Raw genomic sequence first — 15,314 nt, 5'->3', positions numbered from 1 at the left:
TACTTGTGTTATCTTTGACTAATATATAAATTTGTTTGACGATCTGAAACATTACAGTGTGACAAACATGCAAAAAGATAAGAAATCAGTAAGGGGGCAAACACTTTTTCACACCACTGTATGTACTGTGGAGCTGTGATATGTAGGAAGACTAATACAAATAAATTAAAAATATTTATGCCTACATATTCATATTTAGCATATGATCATAGGACAAAATGTGATCAGAGCAGGTAATCATTAATATCTCATGAATTTATTCTCTACTCTTGCTCCCTTCACCCTGTTTCTTCTCTCTCTACCTTGGTTCTCTCATTCTGTTTTCTTGACTTTTGTTCTTACCATCACCCAGGCTTTGATCTCGGTCGCCTGCAGATCTCTAAGGAAAGGGTGAGTGACGTTGTTCTGCCCAAATGGGCCAAGTCCCCTGAGGACTTCATCTACAAGCACCGCAAAGCTCTGGTGAGATATGATATTACTTGTGCTACTCTTCACTGTTTATTCTCACATGATGCATAGTGTAAGAAACTAATCGTAGACTATTGAATTAAGTACAACCTTTAATAAAACCATCCACTAACACCTAACATCAGTGCAGAGTGTCTAGAAAGCAGAAAAGTATCTGGTCTTTGACTGAGAGGCGGACACTCATTGGGTACATGGAGACACGCCACTGTGACCTTACACAGTTTACACTTTGTTATTCTCATAACCAAGCATCAGAAAATTGCAGGAGTATATATTTAGTGGAGTATGCAGTGAAGCCCTTTGATGCAGCCTATGTGCACAGATAGGTGCACATTTGTGCTTGTAGTAGCTACATGTCTGTGTATATTTGAACCGACTGGTTTATGACCACATTGTGTGTGTGTTTGTGTAACAGGAGTCAGAGTATGTATCAGCCCACCTTCATGAGTGGATCGATCTGATATTTGGTTACAAGCAGAGAGGCCCTGCAGCAGTGGAGGCCCTCAATGTCTTCTATTACTGCACTTATGAGGGTAAAGCGTCCACAACTATCATGCTGCCATTGCACATCATGGTTTTATTCCTTACTCAGTCTTCCACAATAATTACATCATACGCAAACATATAAGTGCCAACATTTTGCAGCAATCTAGGTCAAACCACTTCCACGCTAAGTGAATTGTAAATGTAGTTCTTTGAAGGCTGGGTCTGGTCTTGCAGGGGCAGTGGACCTGGATGCCATCACTGATGAAAAGGAACGGAAGGCCCTTGAAGGCATGATCAGCAACTTTGGACAGACGCCCTGCCAGTTACTCAAGGTACAGACATGCACCAGATACATGATACTGCTTGACTCCAAAACATCTAAACAAAAGACTGGAATCTGTTATTACTTGAGGCAGTTAGGTTTTGCTGCTGTATTTGTATTTCTGGTTTAGACTGTTATATGTATGTGTATCTAGGAGCCCCATCCAGTGCGTCTGCCTCAGGAGGAAGTGGAGAAGAGAAAGACTCAGTTGGACTCATGCCCTCTCAACATGTTCGAACACCTCAGTGACCTCAAGTCCTTCTTTGTGGAGGTTTAATCTCTACTTCTGATTTACTTTATTAATGAAAAATCTGAGTTTTTTTTCTTTTGTCAACTAAAACAAAACAATTGCTGTTCCTTTTCATTAACATATTGTGATGATTCTGGTTTTTAATTCTCTCCCTCGTCATACTGCAGGGTATCAGTGACAATGTGCCACTGGTTAAGGCCGTGGTGCCAAAGAATCAGTCTCATTCGTTCATCACCCAGGGGAGCCCTGACACCATGGTGAGTTTGGTGCTAATAGGAATGATTGTAGGGTTGTTTTATGTTTTTTCTACTAGACTAGATGCTCACGATGTTTACACTGTCTCCAGGTAATGGTGAGTCAGAACTGCCTAGTTGGGACCCATGGGTGGCTTCCTTACAACAAGAACATCTCTAACTACTTCACCTTCATTAAGGACCCCACAGTGTCCAACACCAAGTGAGAACATGCACAACACATTACAATACATAGCTGTGTGGTGGCACTGGCAAAACAGTGCAATGCTGCCTTTACCACCATTGTGTGGCTCTCATGCTCTCTGTTCTTACTATGTTCACCTAGGACCCAGCGATTTCTGTCAGGACCCTTCGCCCCTGGTGTGGAGGTTACAGCAAGGCTGTTTGTGGTCTCCCACGATGGCAAGTTGCTCTTCAGTGGTGGCCACTGGGACAACAGCATCCGGGTCACCTCCCTGGTCAAGGGCAAGACTGTGGGGCAGCATATCCGACACCTGGGTAAAGAAAAGTCTTGACTTGTGTCTCTTCCAAAACAAATTGGCTGTTCATAATATGTAAATTCTTGCCTTCTGTAAGCACCATCAGGAGATACTGCACTGGTCTTCATATACATTCATTTCATTCAAAATAATAAGCTAGTGTTGGCCTAAAAAAAATAACAAAGCAGGCATATGTCCACCAGATGACTGAAGCCAAAGCACAAGGCCTACAATACAGAGTTGTGGTTGTACTGGCAACAGCCTGGTGTGTATTTGTGCAAACCTAGACATAGGCTGAAAATGTTTGACTTAACTTTGTGAGTGTTGTGTTCCCTGTAAATGTGTATTATAATAACTGATCCATGGGTGTATTCATGTGTCCTCCAGACATTGTGACCTGCTTGTCAACAGACCATTGTGGCATCCACCTGATCTCTGGCTCCAGAGACACAACCTGCATGGTGTGGCAGGTTCTACAGCAGGTCAGGACAGTGTCTTATAACCCATAAAGCACATTTAAGTTTTTATTTTTATTTTTTACACTTAATGCAAAGGTCCCACCAGTGTAATGGCTCTGAATTTCTCAGCAGTCACTTGGCATTCTGAGCTTAATTTGTTTTCTCTGCTTGCAGGGCGGAGCTCCTGTGGGTCTTTGTCCCAAACCAGTTCAGGTGTTGTATGGGCACACAGATGAGGTGGTCAGTGTCAGTATCAGCACAGAGCTGGACATGGCTGTGTCTGGGTCACGGGTAAGAGCACATCTCATGTCGTCCACTGATGTAAAATATATAAAGTAGAGAACCCAGGTGGAGATGAATGAAGCTGTGTGTGTGTGTGTGTGTTAATTAATGTATGTTTCCACTCTATGTGCCCCAGGACGGGACAGTGATCATCCACACGGTGCGTCGGGGGCAGTACATGCGTTGCTTGCGACCGCCCTGCGACAGCTCCCTGCCACTGTCTATCCTCCACCTGGCTGTGTCCTGGGAGGGTCACCTGCTGGTCCACACCTGCCTTGAGGGCAAAGCAACACTCAAGGTGCATGCACTATTTTCTCACACACATAGACCTTGCATGAACATATGGGAAGATGGGTAATGGTAGGTGAAGATTAAGTTGATACAAAACATGTTATTGACAGTTCTCTTTCCATTGCCAGGATAAAAACGCTCTGCACCTTTACTCTGTAAATGGAAAGTACCTCTGCAGTGAGTCTCTGATGGAGCAGGTGACTGACATGTGTGTTTCAGGGGAGTATGTAGTCACTGGCAGCGAACAGGGATACCTGTCTATCCGTGACCTGTACAGGTAAACATCTGTGTGTGCTAGAGCAAAGTCTAAATTTGTCATCAGACCAATTTTCACATTGGCCATTTTTTTAAATGTTATTAAGGATTTGAATGGATTTAGGATTGTTTTCAGCTCCTGTCTACCTGCATGTAGACATTGTGGATGTTAACCTTTACTTTTCCCCTCTTGTGCAGCCTGTCTCTGTGTACAGGGTCCATGGCAATGCGAGTGCCAGTGTGTTGTGTCTCAGTCACCAAGGAGCAGAGCCATGTCCTGGTCGGTCTGGAGGACGGCAAGCTGATCATCGTGGGTGTGGGCAAGCCAGCGGAGGTAAAGAACTCACTGAGGAACTACATCGCTCAGAGCCTGGAGGGATCGCCACTCATGGCCTCCCCCTTGCTGGCCCCACTTCGAGCTCACTCGCCAACCCGCCTGTTGCACCAGCGTGACCAGCTGGTTTTCAGCCCGTCTTCAAGCTCCCAAAAACCCTAACAGCTCCAGTCCCTTCCTCCACTTTGATTGCTGTAGATCTGACGCACACAGATAAAACAGCTACGCATATCACCTATGTTTCAAGGTTTGACCTCACTGTCCTCAAAGACCTTTTGCCCAGTCACCTCTCCTGCTCAGGGACAGTTGTTGCCCACAGTCTGTCATTTGCCTTCATTCCTCCCTTACCAAACCAACACAGACACACACACACACACACACACATTTTCTTCAGAACCTCACATTCTTTAAAAACACCACTGAGCAGATAGGCTGGAGCCACAACTGCGATATGAAAGCAGCTTGTAGTATTTAACTCATTTTTTTAACTGTTTGGCATCTGTGCGGTATTTGATTGCTTTGGCCATTGGCCCGGGATAGACTCCATCACATGCTGTTTACCTGAAGTGTCATTAGGTCACATATTTGAGTGTGCTCTATGACTATAACAGTATGCTGTGAAACAAAATAATCATTAATTACTGCTTCTCCAAACTCAAGCCATATTAATTGTGTAGCTACAATCTAATAATGCAAACTAAAAATCTTGCACCATGATAGACTTTGATCATGTAAATAGTTTGATAGTGAGGTGGATACTGGCAGTTTGACCTGAATCCTCACACCTTTTCATCTTTTCTGTTCAAATTGACACACCAAAGTGAATCAAGCTTTGATTTTTTTTCTTTATTGCCTCACAAGTCAATCAAGCTTCAATGAACTAATCAGTCACTCATGAATCATATCCTTCCTCCTTCTTTACCCCTCCTTTCCTTTGACTTCACACTTTTCTCTCACCTGTCCCCCATTCTGCGTCCCACTTCCTACTCTTCTGCCTCCCCTCTTCTCAGATGCGTTCGGGCCAGATAACGCGGAAGCTGTGGGGCTCCAGCAAGAGACTGACTCAGATCTCCTCAGGAGAGATGTTGTACAACACCCAGCACGACACCTGACCCATCCCAGTCCCCGAGCCCTAAATCCTCCCTCTCCATGCACATCCTGCATTCCTGTCACCCAATTCTCTGCCACAACTGTCAATGACCAAGCAGCACCTTTCCACAGTTTAACAGGCGGTAGTCAGTGATTTTGTGGTGCTACAGTACAGCATCAGATATCATAATGTTTTCTCTGTGTGTCCATGCTTTGGATTGACCATATGGCGCTGGCGCTGTGGTTCAAATTCACCACACTACTACCCACCGCTCCCACACATCACAGCTTCTCTCTTCATCCCTCAGCCAGTCATCATTTTTTCATCATATATATGTATGATGCGGTTTCTCCAGCAGGAGCCTGTTCACCCCCGCACTGTGTATTCCCCGACCTGCTCAGCTTAAGTTTGACAGGATCGGTCAGCTAACTACTCTCCTCTATGTACGAACGATTATGGTTATGTGTGTGTGTGTGTGTGTGTGTGTACGCACATGTGCAGTGTATTGCCATACTGTATCTCTAAATGTAGTTTAAGAGGCCTTTTCGTTCCCCCCTTAGTTTGCTTTCGATGCAGACAGGTGGGCCTGTGATCTGTAGGCTGAGACTTCTCATGTTTGCCTCAAAGCTGCCACACAGCAGCCTTATGCAGTAAGATGGCTCATCACTCACAAGACCAAACTCTCTGCCTTTCCTGTGTGTTTTAATATATGTACATGTGTGTAATTTGTTGTTTTGTCTTGTTTACCTTTGACAGGTTTATGCATGTACAAAGCAACATGGCATCTCTTCATATGCATGGAATTTTTGGTTCATTTTGAGATTAGGTAGCAGATACAGTGATGGAGAAGGTTGTTTTTTTTAACTGACTTTTTTTGTTTGAGAAACATCATCAGGATGGCATCTGTTTTTAATGTTAGCATGTCATTTCAGATATAGTTTTGTAAAAAAAAAAAGAAAAATCACTACATTATAGAAAAACACTACATTCTCAAACACCGACAAAACAGTTATCTCGTGCTTTATCAAGTGTTTTTAATTTACTTGAATCCATGTTTATTTATGTGTAAAAGTAGTTTTTTAAATCACTTTTCTCTTGAATACAGTCATTCGCATATTTTAAACTCTTCTGACATGTAGAAGACGGAGAAAGAAGAAATCCTCAAGGGCTTTATGAGATGTCAGTGTTAACAGCAATACAGCTACTTTGTCAGATCCCTGTCGATGCTTTCTTCCTGCTTTGTCTCAGCCCTACAGTATCTCCAGTCTTCCTTGGGTAATGTACCCACACTTCCTCCACTTCCCCTAACTGCCTTTATCTCTCCTCATTCTTTATTTTTACATCTCATCCTCCTTTGTGTTCTTTGTGAAGTGACTGATTTCAGAGAACTTTTTCTTATCAGGCATCTAGAAGATTTGCTTGCCTTGTTTAGGTTGCTTGGGAGGCACGTTGTTCGTGTGTGTGTGAGAATGCAATTTCTTTACTTTGTCATATCAGAATCACAAAAAAGCCACAGTATGAAGCTCCTGTGGGTGAGGCTGTGATTCATATTTTTGCACCATACATGTGTATGCATGTAGTGTGTATGTGTGTCTGTGAGAGACGACATGCCAGAAATGCATGTGTTTATTTTATATAGCCAAATTCTTGATTTCATCATACATGTTGATATGGTGTTGCTGTTTCCATGGCAGCGCCTGATTGTTTTGGCTCAGTCATGGGTTCAGCATTGGCTTTAATGGTTCTGTCTCTTTAATTTTTCAGTGTGATTTTGTATTTAGTTTGTATTTAAATGTCACAGCCATGTGGAGTGTAAGACCAATCTGTGATTTCTGTGAAAGGTGCATAAAATGTTTGTTTTTTATTTTTCCTTTTATCCACATTTGTCATTCAGACAAGACCACTGTTTGAGTTGTATCGCCACTGCAACCGACGGAGTGCCTTTATCTCAGTGTGGTGTTAACTTAGAGCTAGGTTTTTTGTCATTACTGAAGCTGGTCATCCCTGTAAATCAAATGAAAGCAGCATTCCAGATGTTAAGCCTTCACAGTTTCAACAGGAACTAAGAATAGCAAAATCAAAATGTACTAGTTTGTGTCTTAGCAACATTCTGTGACTGTCACCAAATGGATGTCTGTATATCTGTGATTATTTATGAATACAGTATATAATGTACAGCATGATTTTTTTCTGCGTATTTGAAATGTACTTTTGCACTTTCCAGGTACTAAATTGTAACAATGTTTTAACTTGGCTCCCTAATCTGTACAAAGTGCTTTGTATACACAAGTGAAAAATGATCATTAAAGTCTTGTCAAGTATAAATATAAATTTGTGGTTTGTCTTTCTGATGCCTTTACCACAAAAAGAAGAATGAGGAGTGGTGCAGGTATAATATGCCAAGTTTTATTCAAGCAGACAAAGTGGTAGGTACACCAGACTAATGGAAACAATATTGTCAGCAAAATCAAGGGCCTGCTTTCTGATGCTGTGTTGCTTTGTGATCTTATGCAGTGATGGGGTAGGAGCAGATGGACGCTCTCTTCAGGTCACAATCAGCGGCCGTCCAGCTCTCATCTGCAGAAGAGGGTAGGGACCGAGTTGAAAAGACATGCTGATCACACATTCCTAAGACATTTCTGTTTAGAAACTTTAACAGAGCATAAAATGCCTAGTTATCATTTACAGCATTTCTGCTGTTTTACAGATGTAATTTAGGCTATTTGAAGTTTGGTAATATTATTTGACGTTAGCCATAAGCTAGTAGTTATACCAGACCTAATAGACTATAACTGAAACACATGTAAGTGTCTTGCACAGAGTAAGGGGTTGTTTTACTGCTTAAGAGCTCAACTTGTTAGGAGAATGAATGTATTATTTCTTTCAAGTGTTACATAGTCACGCTTCAGTAATGGTTTGCTTGCCTCATACAGAAGTCTCAGGAAATTATTTATTGGTGTGTGTGTTTAGTGTGAAGGTTCGGTTCTTACCCATCTTGAACATTTCCACACAGACGAGTTTGTTTGTGTGTTTGTTGGGGTGGCCTGGCATCCAGTCACTGTAACTCCACTCTGACCCATCTACCCATGATGTCTGCTGGTTCTGAGGTGAGAACATGAACACACATACAGTACAGCATGTCAGAAATATGCACTGTACAGTATAAACTTGACTGACCCATTCTTATTAAAACTGACAGCATAGAAAGTGAAGCATTCATATCTTTATGTAAAATAATTATTACAGTGTAGTATTGCTACTACTGCAGGTTCTGCATTCAAAATTTTACGCATAAAAAAAAGTCAAATCCAACTGAAAGTCTGAGTATTTTTCCACTTCTAGTTTTTTTCCTCTCTGGCCTCACTTTGTGACGCTGCAGAAACAGATGGAACATTTTAAAATAAAAGCTCAGAGGTCAATGCTTTACCAAGGTAAGATTAAAACCATCTGTTCTGTTGATAGTGTATCTGATGGCACTCTCCTTGGCCTCCTTGTACAGTACAGGACCAGACTGCTGGCATCATGATTGTTAAGCACTTGAGTTAAAATGGTCATATGAGATTTTACTCTTTTCTCTTAAAAGATAAAATAGTGTAGATTAACTTTATTGGGGTGGTGCCAGCCCATATACTGATATATAGCTGAAGGCCATGTACCTGATATTATTTTACTTCATTTTTCACCCTGTTCTAATAGCTGCTTTATCACTGAAGAAGTGCATATTTCCAGAAAAACCTCTGGTCTCCTTAATTGGCTGTTGACTAGAGGAACTTGCCTTGACCATTCCTCCCAGCCAGGTCAGCACAGGGCTGCTCTCACCACCCTTGGTCACCAGTGAAACCAGGTGGTAATGGAGATCACCACTGGTTACTGATGCAAGCTCAGCATTTGGAGCAAGAGCTCTGCATAAGACCTGGAAGCAAAAACAGAGGACACAGAAAAAAAAGATTTAATTTGTACAAACACAAACTCAAAGATTCAGTCACAGTGGGGCCTTGGAACAAAGCCTTGTTGATGCTGTGTACACTATGCACCGAAGGTTTAGGGCAGAATTGCTCCTTGCTGCTTATGTATTGCTGAAATGCTAAAATGTCTAACCTGTGCATCTTGGAAGGTCAGTGGTGTAGGGTTGAACTCGTAGCAGTTTCCACTGATGTCCTCCCCCTTACACGCTACTGTTTGAATCCAAGAGGTGGAAGTTCCGGTTCCCTGCCTGAAGCCGTCCCGGATGGGCATGAAGGGCTCGGTTCCCTGCGTGAAGCCGTCCCGGATGGGCATGAAGGGCTCGGGTCCCTGCCTGAAGCCGTCCCGGATGGGCATGAAGGGCGCGGTTCCCTGCCTGAAGCCGTCCCGGATGGGCATGAAGGGCTCTGTTCCCTGTCTGAAGCCATCCGGGAGATGTGGAGCAGAGGCCTCCTCCACCCGCACCCAACCCCCACCACTCTTTTGGGCTGGAACATCAACATGGCCTGGAAGACAGAAGGCCTTTGGATTAGATAGGCTTCTTTAAGTATAGTGATAATTTAGTGAGCAGTGGTTTTTCTGACATTTCCCTTATAAATTTGTTTCCTCCTGCACTTGTTGATTCTATGGTGGGAGCTGGCGGCTGTGGACAAAACAATTGTGCCTGTCTTTCTACATATTGTGACAGTTTTACTTTATAGGTTCCTCACCCTCATCTGTGAGCCATTGTCTTCTCTCCATCTCTCCAGTGACAGTGCCTTGTCTGAAGCCATCAAGAATGGGTTCATTTCCCTGTTGAAAGCCATCAGGCAGCTGGTAGGTCGAGGATGTCTCGGGCAAACCTCTAGGAGCTGCGACTGGGACAGCCTGGAGGCCTGTGAGAGTTATTGTTTATATTCCAGTTAGCTGTTGGCTTTTAGGCTGTCAAGGTCTAAAAACTGAGCATCTACATTCATGCAGAGCTGAATGAATGCAGCACTTACAGCTTCTCATATATAGGCAGAAGGTAAATCTGGTGATTGTGGTTGAATACACAGCCTTGCAAATTTAACAAATCCCCTTGTCAGCTGACAGATAACTGTTCGGCCTTTATATCAATTATTAACTACGGTGTCATAAAAAAATATATAGACCACAGGTTTTCTTAAACAGTGTTATATGTCATGGATGGTCAAAGTCTAATTTTTGTGCAGCCATTAGGGAGGTCAACTGATGTAATTACATGATCATTTGCTTCTTTCCATGGAGCAGCACTATGCTTCTGCACAGTAATTAGCATTCTCTCAAAAGCCTCCAATTAGCATGGAGATTTCTATATTCTCCAAAAAGTTCAAAATTAACAGGATATATTAGACATCAGTTTATAGTAGCCTCTATTGTGACAGCTGTATTTATTTGGCCTTCTTGTGATCACACAAATGATATTTTAGAAGGTAAGATATTATCTCAACTTAGTCATTTTCTGGAGGTTACAAGCTTTTTTATGATAAGAAAAGCATTTTCTTGATATTATTTCAGAATCTACATGAGTCAAACCCATTATGTCATTAATTCAGAATACTTTTTGAGAACAATACACTTCAACAATAATACACTTTAATGGCTGTTTGTAGTAAACCAACCATTTACTTAAGGGGAAAAAAATCTAATTATGTCACTACTAAGGCAATTTGATTAGCCTACATGAAAATCCTGTCACCTGCAAATTAAAGTTTTCACTAAACTACATAAAATAAATAACTGCATAGAAAATGTTTATCAAGAATTACTGTGGTTACATTACTAGAATGAAAGATTAAGTGATTCAGATCTTACCAGGCAGGGTCATTAAGAGTAGCACTATCTTTAACATCCTGTAAACATAAAAAAGAGTGACTTTTGTTATTTACCATCTGTTATTCAACATATTTAGCTGTAGATTTCTCTCCAGTGTTTTATAAGCTATGAGTGTTTGTGTGTTACTCACCTGAGACTGCAGCGATGAACACTAAGCAACTCAGAAAGAAGGTTACTTTTTAATATGTTGCTATCTTGAGTCATAAATCCTACTAATAACACTGTGAATGAGATTACAAATTAATCTGCATCTCCCAAACTTTGATCATTATTGATATTTGATGAGCCCTGTCCAGGGTTTACCCGGCCTCTTGTCCAAAGTCAGCTAGGATTGGCTCCAAACCCCCTCCCATGACTCTCTTCAGATTAAGAGGATTAGATAATGGGTGATATTTGATGCACTTTGCCCACAGGTCTTGCCTGATAATGGTGCCGATATAACAGCTAATAAACCAACAGTCGCTGTCTTTAATAAAGCCATTAGAAAAAATGGCCACTTGTTTGTTTACATCCTATTATACTGTACACATCCTGGTCTTGTAAACATGTTGAAGGTGAATGGCACAAAAATGTATTTTCTATCAAGTCCTGGCCCTATTCATTGTTCATGTTGTTCTTTCCAATAAAACAAACAAAAAAAATCTGATAACCGACATGCATTGCGCGGAGGGTGCCGGTCGAGTCTGCGCAGACTCGGCTGATTTCAAATGAACCTGGTGGCCTTTACGGCTGACGCTAATACGACTTAGCTAGCTATCGGTGTGGGCAGTCTCAAACAACAGTCTTCCTCGGTTGAGAAGCAGAAAACCTGACAGAACTTGTCATCGCAGCTCTAAACTGCGTGTGCAACACGTCTTGTACTTCCAATGGCTTTGGTAACAGCGTTACGTAGACTGGCTCACATAAGTTTACGAGAATATTCGTGGAGGAGGACGGCAGTAACTTCGGGTGCGTGGCTGACGGGCTGGAGAAGTTTTACCACAGGCACACAACCTCTGAGGTTGGTAACAAGCAAGAATTCTCAGATACAGGCTTAGGTTTGCATCCAGCCTGGCTTGATAACGCTCTTTAGTTGCAAGCCAAACTGCACTTTAAAAAAAAACAGGAGTGACCTTACTAATCAGTGCACACCTGGCAGACTATTGTGTAACGTTAGAACACGAGTGAAGACTACTAATATTTGGTATCCCTTCTGTGGTGACTATAAATTAACTTATTTACGTTTTCACGTATAAGACACGCACAGGGAACGCCTGTCAGACTGTATTTGATTTAAGTGTCAGCTCTTACACATGTGTTGTTAGCTCCCACAGCTAGGCCGGTGGCGTTATTTAGCTTTGTACCATTATATCTAAGTGGGTAGTAGTGGTTGCTTGAAAGCTATGTGTTGTCACTTTTCTGAATGCATTTAGTGTGAAAAGTTTACCCGATACAAGTTGCTTGTTGAAAGTGAAACAACCATGCCGGTAATGTTGACAGTTAGTGACTGTTTTGGGCACTAAACTCCCAGACTTAGAGGAATAATGGTGCACTCAGACAAAAGCCTGATTGTATAGCTTAAAAACTAGTGTATGTATGCCATATATGGCACCAGTGTTGTTTTAGTCGTAGAATAAGCGGACTGAATGTTTGGATGGGGCTCAGACTTCTCTCTACACAGCTAAAGTAATCCACTGTTCTGCTCAGGTTGAAGGCTCTGACCAAGGCTGGGCTTCCCAGGGCCACACAGTTTGTTGAATTATATAATAATGATGACTGGCTGCTCTGGTTCGATCTTTATTTTGCTAGAGTGTCCTTGAGATGGCTGACACTGTCCCTGCCTGCTCACGTCAGTCAGCTTGGCTGTCCCTGACCCTAAATTGATGTTGGATATTCACACATTCAGCGAGGTTGATCCACATGCATGTTCCCCATGTTAGGGAGTATAGCTTCATCATATTTTGTCTGAGACTCTTGAACATTTTCGTTTTAATCTGAGCCTCCTCCCACTACACAGCCTCCAGTTTTCCAATTATTATCATGCAGTATTGTTTGTTATCGAGACTCTTCTATAACTATCATGTTCAGAAATACTTATGGGTGCTCAAAATTTTATGCAGTAGGTTACTGAGTGTAATGTTTAGGGCCTGGATTGTGGGGTCACCTAACAGGATTATCTTTGGAGTTTGGTTGCAGTTGCTGCAGCCTGTCTTCCATGTGAAGCAGATAAATACCTGGTTGCTTCAGTTTTCCCACACAAACCCTCTTCACTCTTTCTGAAGCACTGGCGTTACGTAGTCAAGTCCACACAAGACAAACTGGTGAATTGTATGTTTTCATTGTGAGCAGAAAGGCTCACCGTTTCTTTGTGGCCACAGTTCATAGTTGACTCTGATTACATGTCTGTAGTGCATAGCTCCATCAAAGTGTGTAAAATGTTCTGTTCAGAGCATTCACAGTCCTTGTTAAATCCAAACTTGTACAGCCTCTGGTTGTGGCATGAAGCTGGGAAAGCTGGCATCGTAATTTGATTCCCGCTGCAGTACTAGGCAGGTGGAGAATGTAATCAGACAGGAATGGTTAGTTCCTGAGTTCTGTACAATTGTAGTTAAATTATATTAATGAAATTTTAAAATAATTGCCTAAACAATTAAAATAGTGACAGCTAAGGGGCTGAGGTTGTGTGGTTGTAATAGTATTGATGGTAATGATATTTTTATTTTTACCATGGACATTAAAATCCTTGGTCAAGTGAGTGAATCATCAGTGTGAATTCAATACCAGATCAGTTGAGGCCTGGGTTAACGACTGCCACAGTGCTGTTGGCCTACAGGGTGCTGGTGGAAATTGGACTACTGCTGGTCGAAGAAGGAGAGGAGGCAGAAGGATTCGTAGACAGAGAGAGAAGAGGAAAGGCAGGAGTATAGGTCTGAGAATAGGGACTCTTAACACTGGCACAGTGACAGGGAAAGGTAGAGAGCTGGCGGACATGATGGAGAGAAGGAAGGTAGATATACTATGTGTGCAGGAGACCAGGTGGAAGGGTAGCAAAGCGTGTAGCATTGGAGGGGGATACAAACTGTTTTATTATGATGTGGACGGGAAGAGAAATGGGGTAGGAGTGATCCTGAAGGAGGAGCTAGTGAGGAATGTTTTGTTGTGGCAAGAGTGAGATACCGACTAAATTAATTCAGACAAACCATTACAATTTAAAGGATCATTTAATATTACAATTATTCTGAATAGAGTAGTATTTAAACACAATCTTGTAGTTAGGGAACAGAGATCAGAGAACAGAGACTCTCCTCCTGCACTGTGATAGATAAAACCTAAAGATTGTCAGAGCACCAGTCAGTCAAATCAGTTGTTGTCTGTCCCGAGTCAGTCAGCGTTTTTCCCAGCCGGCTGGGTCCCCCAAAAGGTACCTCGTCTGCTGTTTACTGCAGCATGGTCATTCCCTGGTGATAAATCGTAGAACAGACAAGAGGAGCAGTAAAAACGACGTCTGCTCTCCCTTGCAACCCGGAACTCCATGCACACTGTGTGTGCAGGAGACCAGGTGGAAGGGTAGCAAAGCGCGTAGCATTGGAGGGGGATACAAACTGTTTTATTATGGTGTGGACAGGAAGAGAAATGGGGTAGGAGAGATCCTAAAGGAGGAGCTCGTGAGGAATGTTTTAGAGGTGAAAAGAGTGTCAGACAGGGTGATCAGTCTGAAGTTGGAAATTGAAGGGGTAATGTTGAATGTAGTCAGTGGTTATGCTCCACAAATAGGGTGTGAGTTAGAAGAGAAGGAGAGATTCTGGAGTGAGTTAGACGAGGTGATGGAGAGTATTCCCAGAGGGGAGAGAGTGGTGATTGGAGCAGACTTCAATGGGCACATTGGTGAGGGGAACAAAGGTGATGAGGAGGTGATGGGCACGTTTGGTGTCAAGGAAAGGAACCTAGAAGGACAGATGGTGGTGGACTTTGCTAAGAGGATGGAAATGGGTGTAGTTAACACCTACAGTATTTAACAGGAGAGGGAGGAATATAGAGTTACATATAAGAGTGGAGGTAGGAGTACACAGGTAGACTACATTTTATGTAGACGAGGCAATCTGAGAGAGATTAGTGACTGCAAAGTGGTGGTAGGAGAAAGTGTAGCCAGACAGCATCGGATGGTGGTGTATAGGAAGAACTTCCAGATGACTGGGAAACTACAGCAGAAGTGATCAGGGAGACAGGTAGGAACATGCTAGGTGTGTCATCTGGAAGGAGGAAAGAAGATGAGGAAACATGGTGGTGGAACGAGGAAGTACAGGACAGCATTCAGAGGAAGAGGCTAGCTAAAAAGAAGTGGGACGTAGAAAGGACTGAAGACAGTAGACGGGATTACAAGAAATTGCAGCGTAGAGTGAAGAGGAAGGTGGCAATGGCCAAACAGAAAGCATATGATGAATTGTATGCCAGGTTAGACATGAGGGAAGGCGAGTAGGACTTGTACAGATTAGCGAGACAGAGAAATAGAGATGGGAAGGATGTGCAACAGATAAGGTAATTAAAGACAGAGATGGAAAGGTGCTAA

At 42.5% G+C, this 15,314-nt stretch overlaps 3 protein-coding genes across 3 annotated transcripts in view; 2 read left to right on the top strand and 1 right to left on the bottom strand.

Annotated features, from left to right (window-relative positions):
* Nucleotides 1-7,277, top strand: part of nbeal1 (neurobeachin-like 1) — a 37,660-nt gene extending 30,383 nt beyond the window's left edge. The window contains 13 exon segments of the mRNA XM_020591981.1: nt 353-462; nt 884-1,001; nt 1,189-1,286; nt 1,431-1,547; nt 1,694-1,783; nt 1,873-1,982; nt 2,106-2,278; nt 2,647-2,741; nt 2,892-3,008; nt 3,136-3,297; nt 3,419-3,567; nt 3,744-3,879; nt 4,890-7,277. Of these exon segments, the coding sequence (XP_020447637.1) occupies nt 353-462; nt 884-1,001; nt 1,189-1,286; nt 1,431-1,547; nt 1,694-1,783; nt 1,873-1,982; nt 2,106-2,278; nt 2,647-2,741; nt 2,892-3,008; nt 3,136-3,297; nt 3,419-3,567; nt 3,744-3,879; nt 4,890-4,991 (1,577 nt within the window). The 3' untranslated portion in view covers nt 4,992-7,277.
* An 83-nt stretch (nt 7,278-7,360) lies between these two features.
* On the bottom strand, nt 7,361-11,365 carry LOC109955590 (uncharacterized). The gene is made up of 7 exons (XM_020591892.1): nt 10,899-11,365; nt 10,748-10,785; nt 9,643-9,807; nt 9,068-9,438; nt 8,745-8,882; nt 7,960-8,071; nt 7,361-7,546 (listed from the first exon to the last, which is right to left on the bottom strand). The coding sequence occupies exons 1-7, from the start codon at nt 10,970-10,972 to the stop codon at nt 7,476-7,478; spliced, it is 969 nt and encodes a 322-aa protein (XP_020447548.1). The 5' UTR covers nt 10,973-11,365; the 3' UTR covers nt 7,361-7,475.
* A 126-nt stretch (nt 11,366-11,491) lies between these two features.
* The window catches only part of LOC109955591 (adrenodoxin), an 8,257-nt gene continuing 4,434 nt past the window's right edge, over nt 11,492-15,314 (top strand). Inside the window, exon 1 of the mRNA XM_020591893.1 lies at nt 11,492-11,768. Coding sequence (XP_020447549.1) covers nt 11,635-11,768 — 134 coding nt within the window. The 5' untranslated portion in view covers nt 11,492-11,634. The remainder of the gene's footprint in view (nt 11,769-15,314) is intronic.

The sequence above is a fragment of the Monopterus albus genome, unplaced genomic scaffold (assembly GCF_001952655.1).
Source record: "Monopterus albus unplaced genomic scaffold, M_albus_1.0 scaffold16.1, whole genome shotgun sequence".
Taxonomy (NCBI): Eukaryota; Metazoa; Chordata; class Actinopteri; order Synbranchiformes; family Synbranchidae; genus Monopterus; species Monopterus albus.
The sequence above is the reverse complement of the archived record's forward strand: the minus strand, read 5'-3'. Positions and strand labels throughout refer to the sequence as shown.

Bases quoted from the DNA above. Each gene is read 5' to 3' on its own strand.
- LOC109955590 (XM_020591892.1), bottom strand. From the start codon at position 10,972: ATGACTCAAGATAGCAACATATTAAAAAGTAACCTTCTTTCTGAGTTG. The intron at 9,808-10,747 runs GTAAGATCTGAA...TAACTCTCACAG, and splicing joins ACTCTTAATGACCCTGCCTG to GCCTCCAGGCTGTCCCAGTC. The intron at 8,883-9,067 runs GTTAGACATTTT...TTTTGCTTCCAG, and splicing joins TGACCTTCCAAGATGCACAG to GTCTTATGCAGAGCTCTTGC.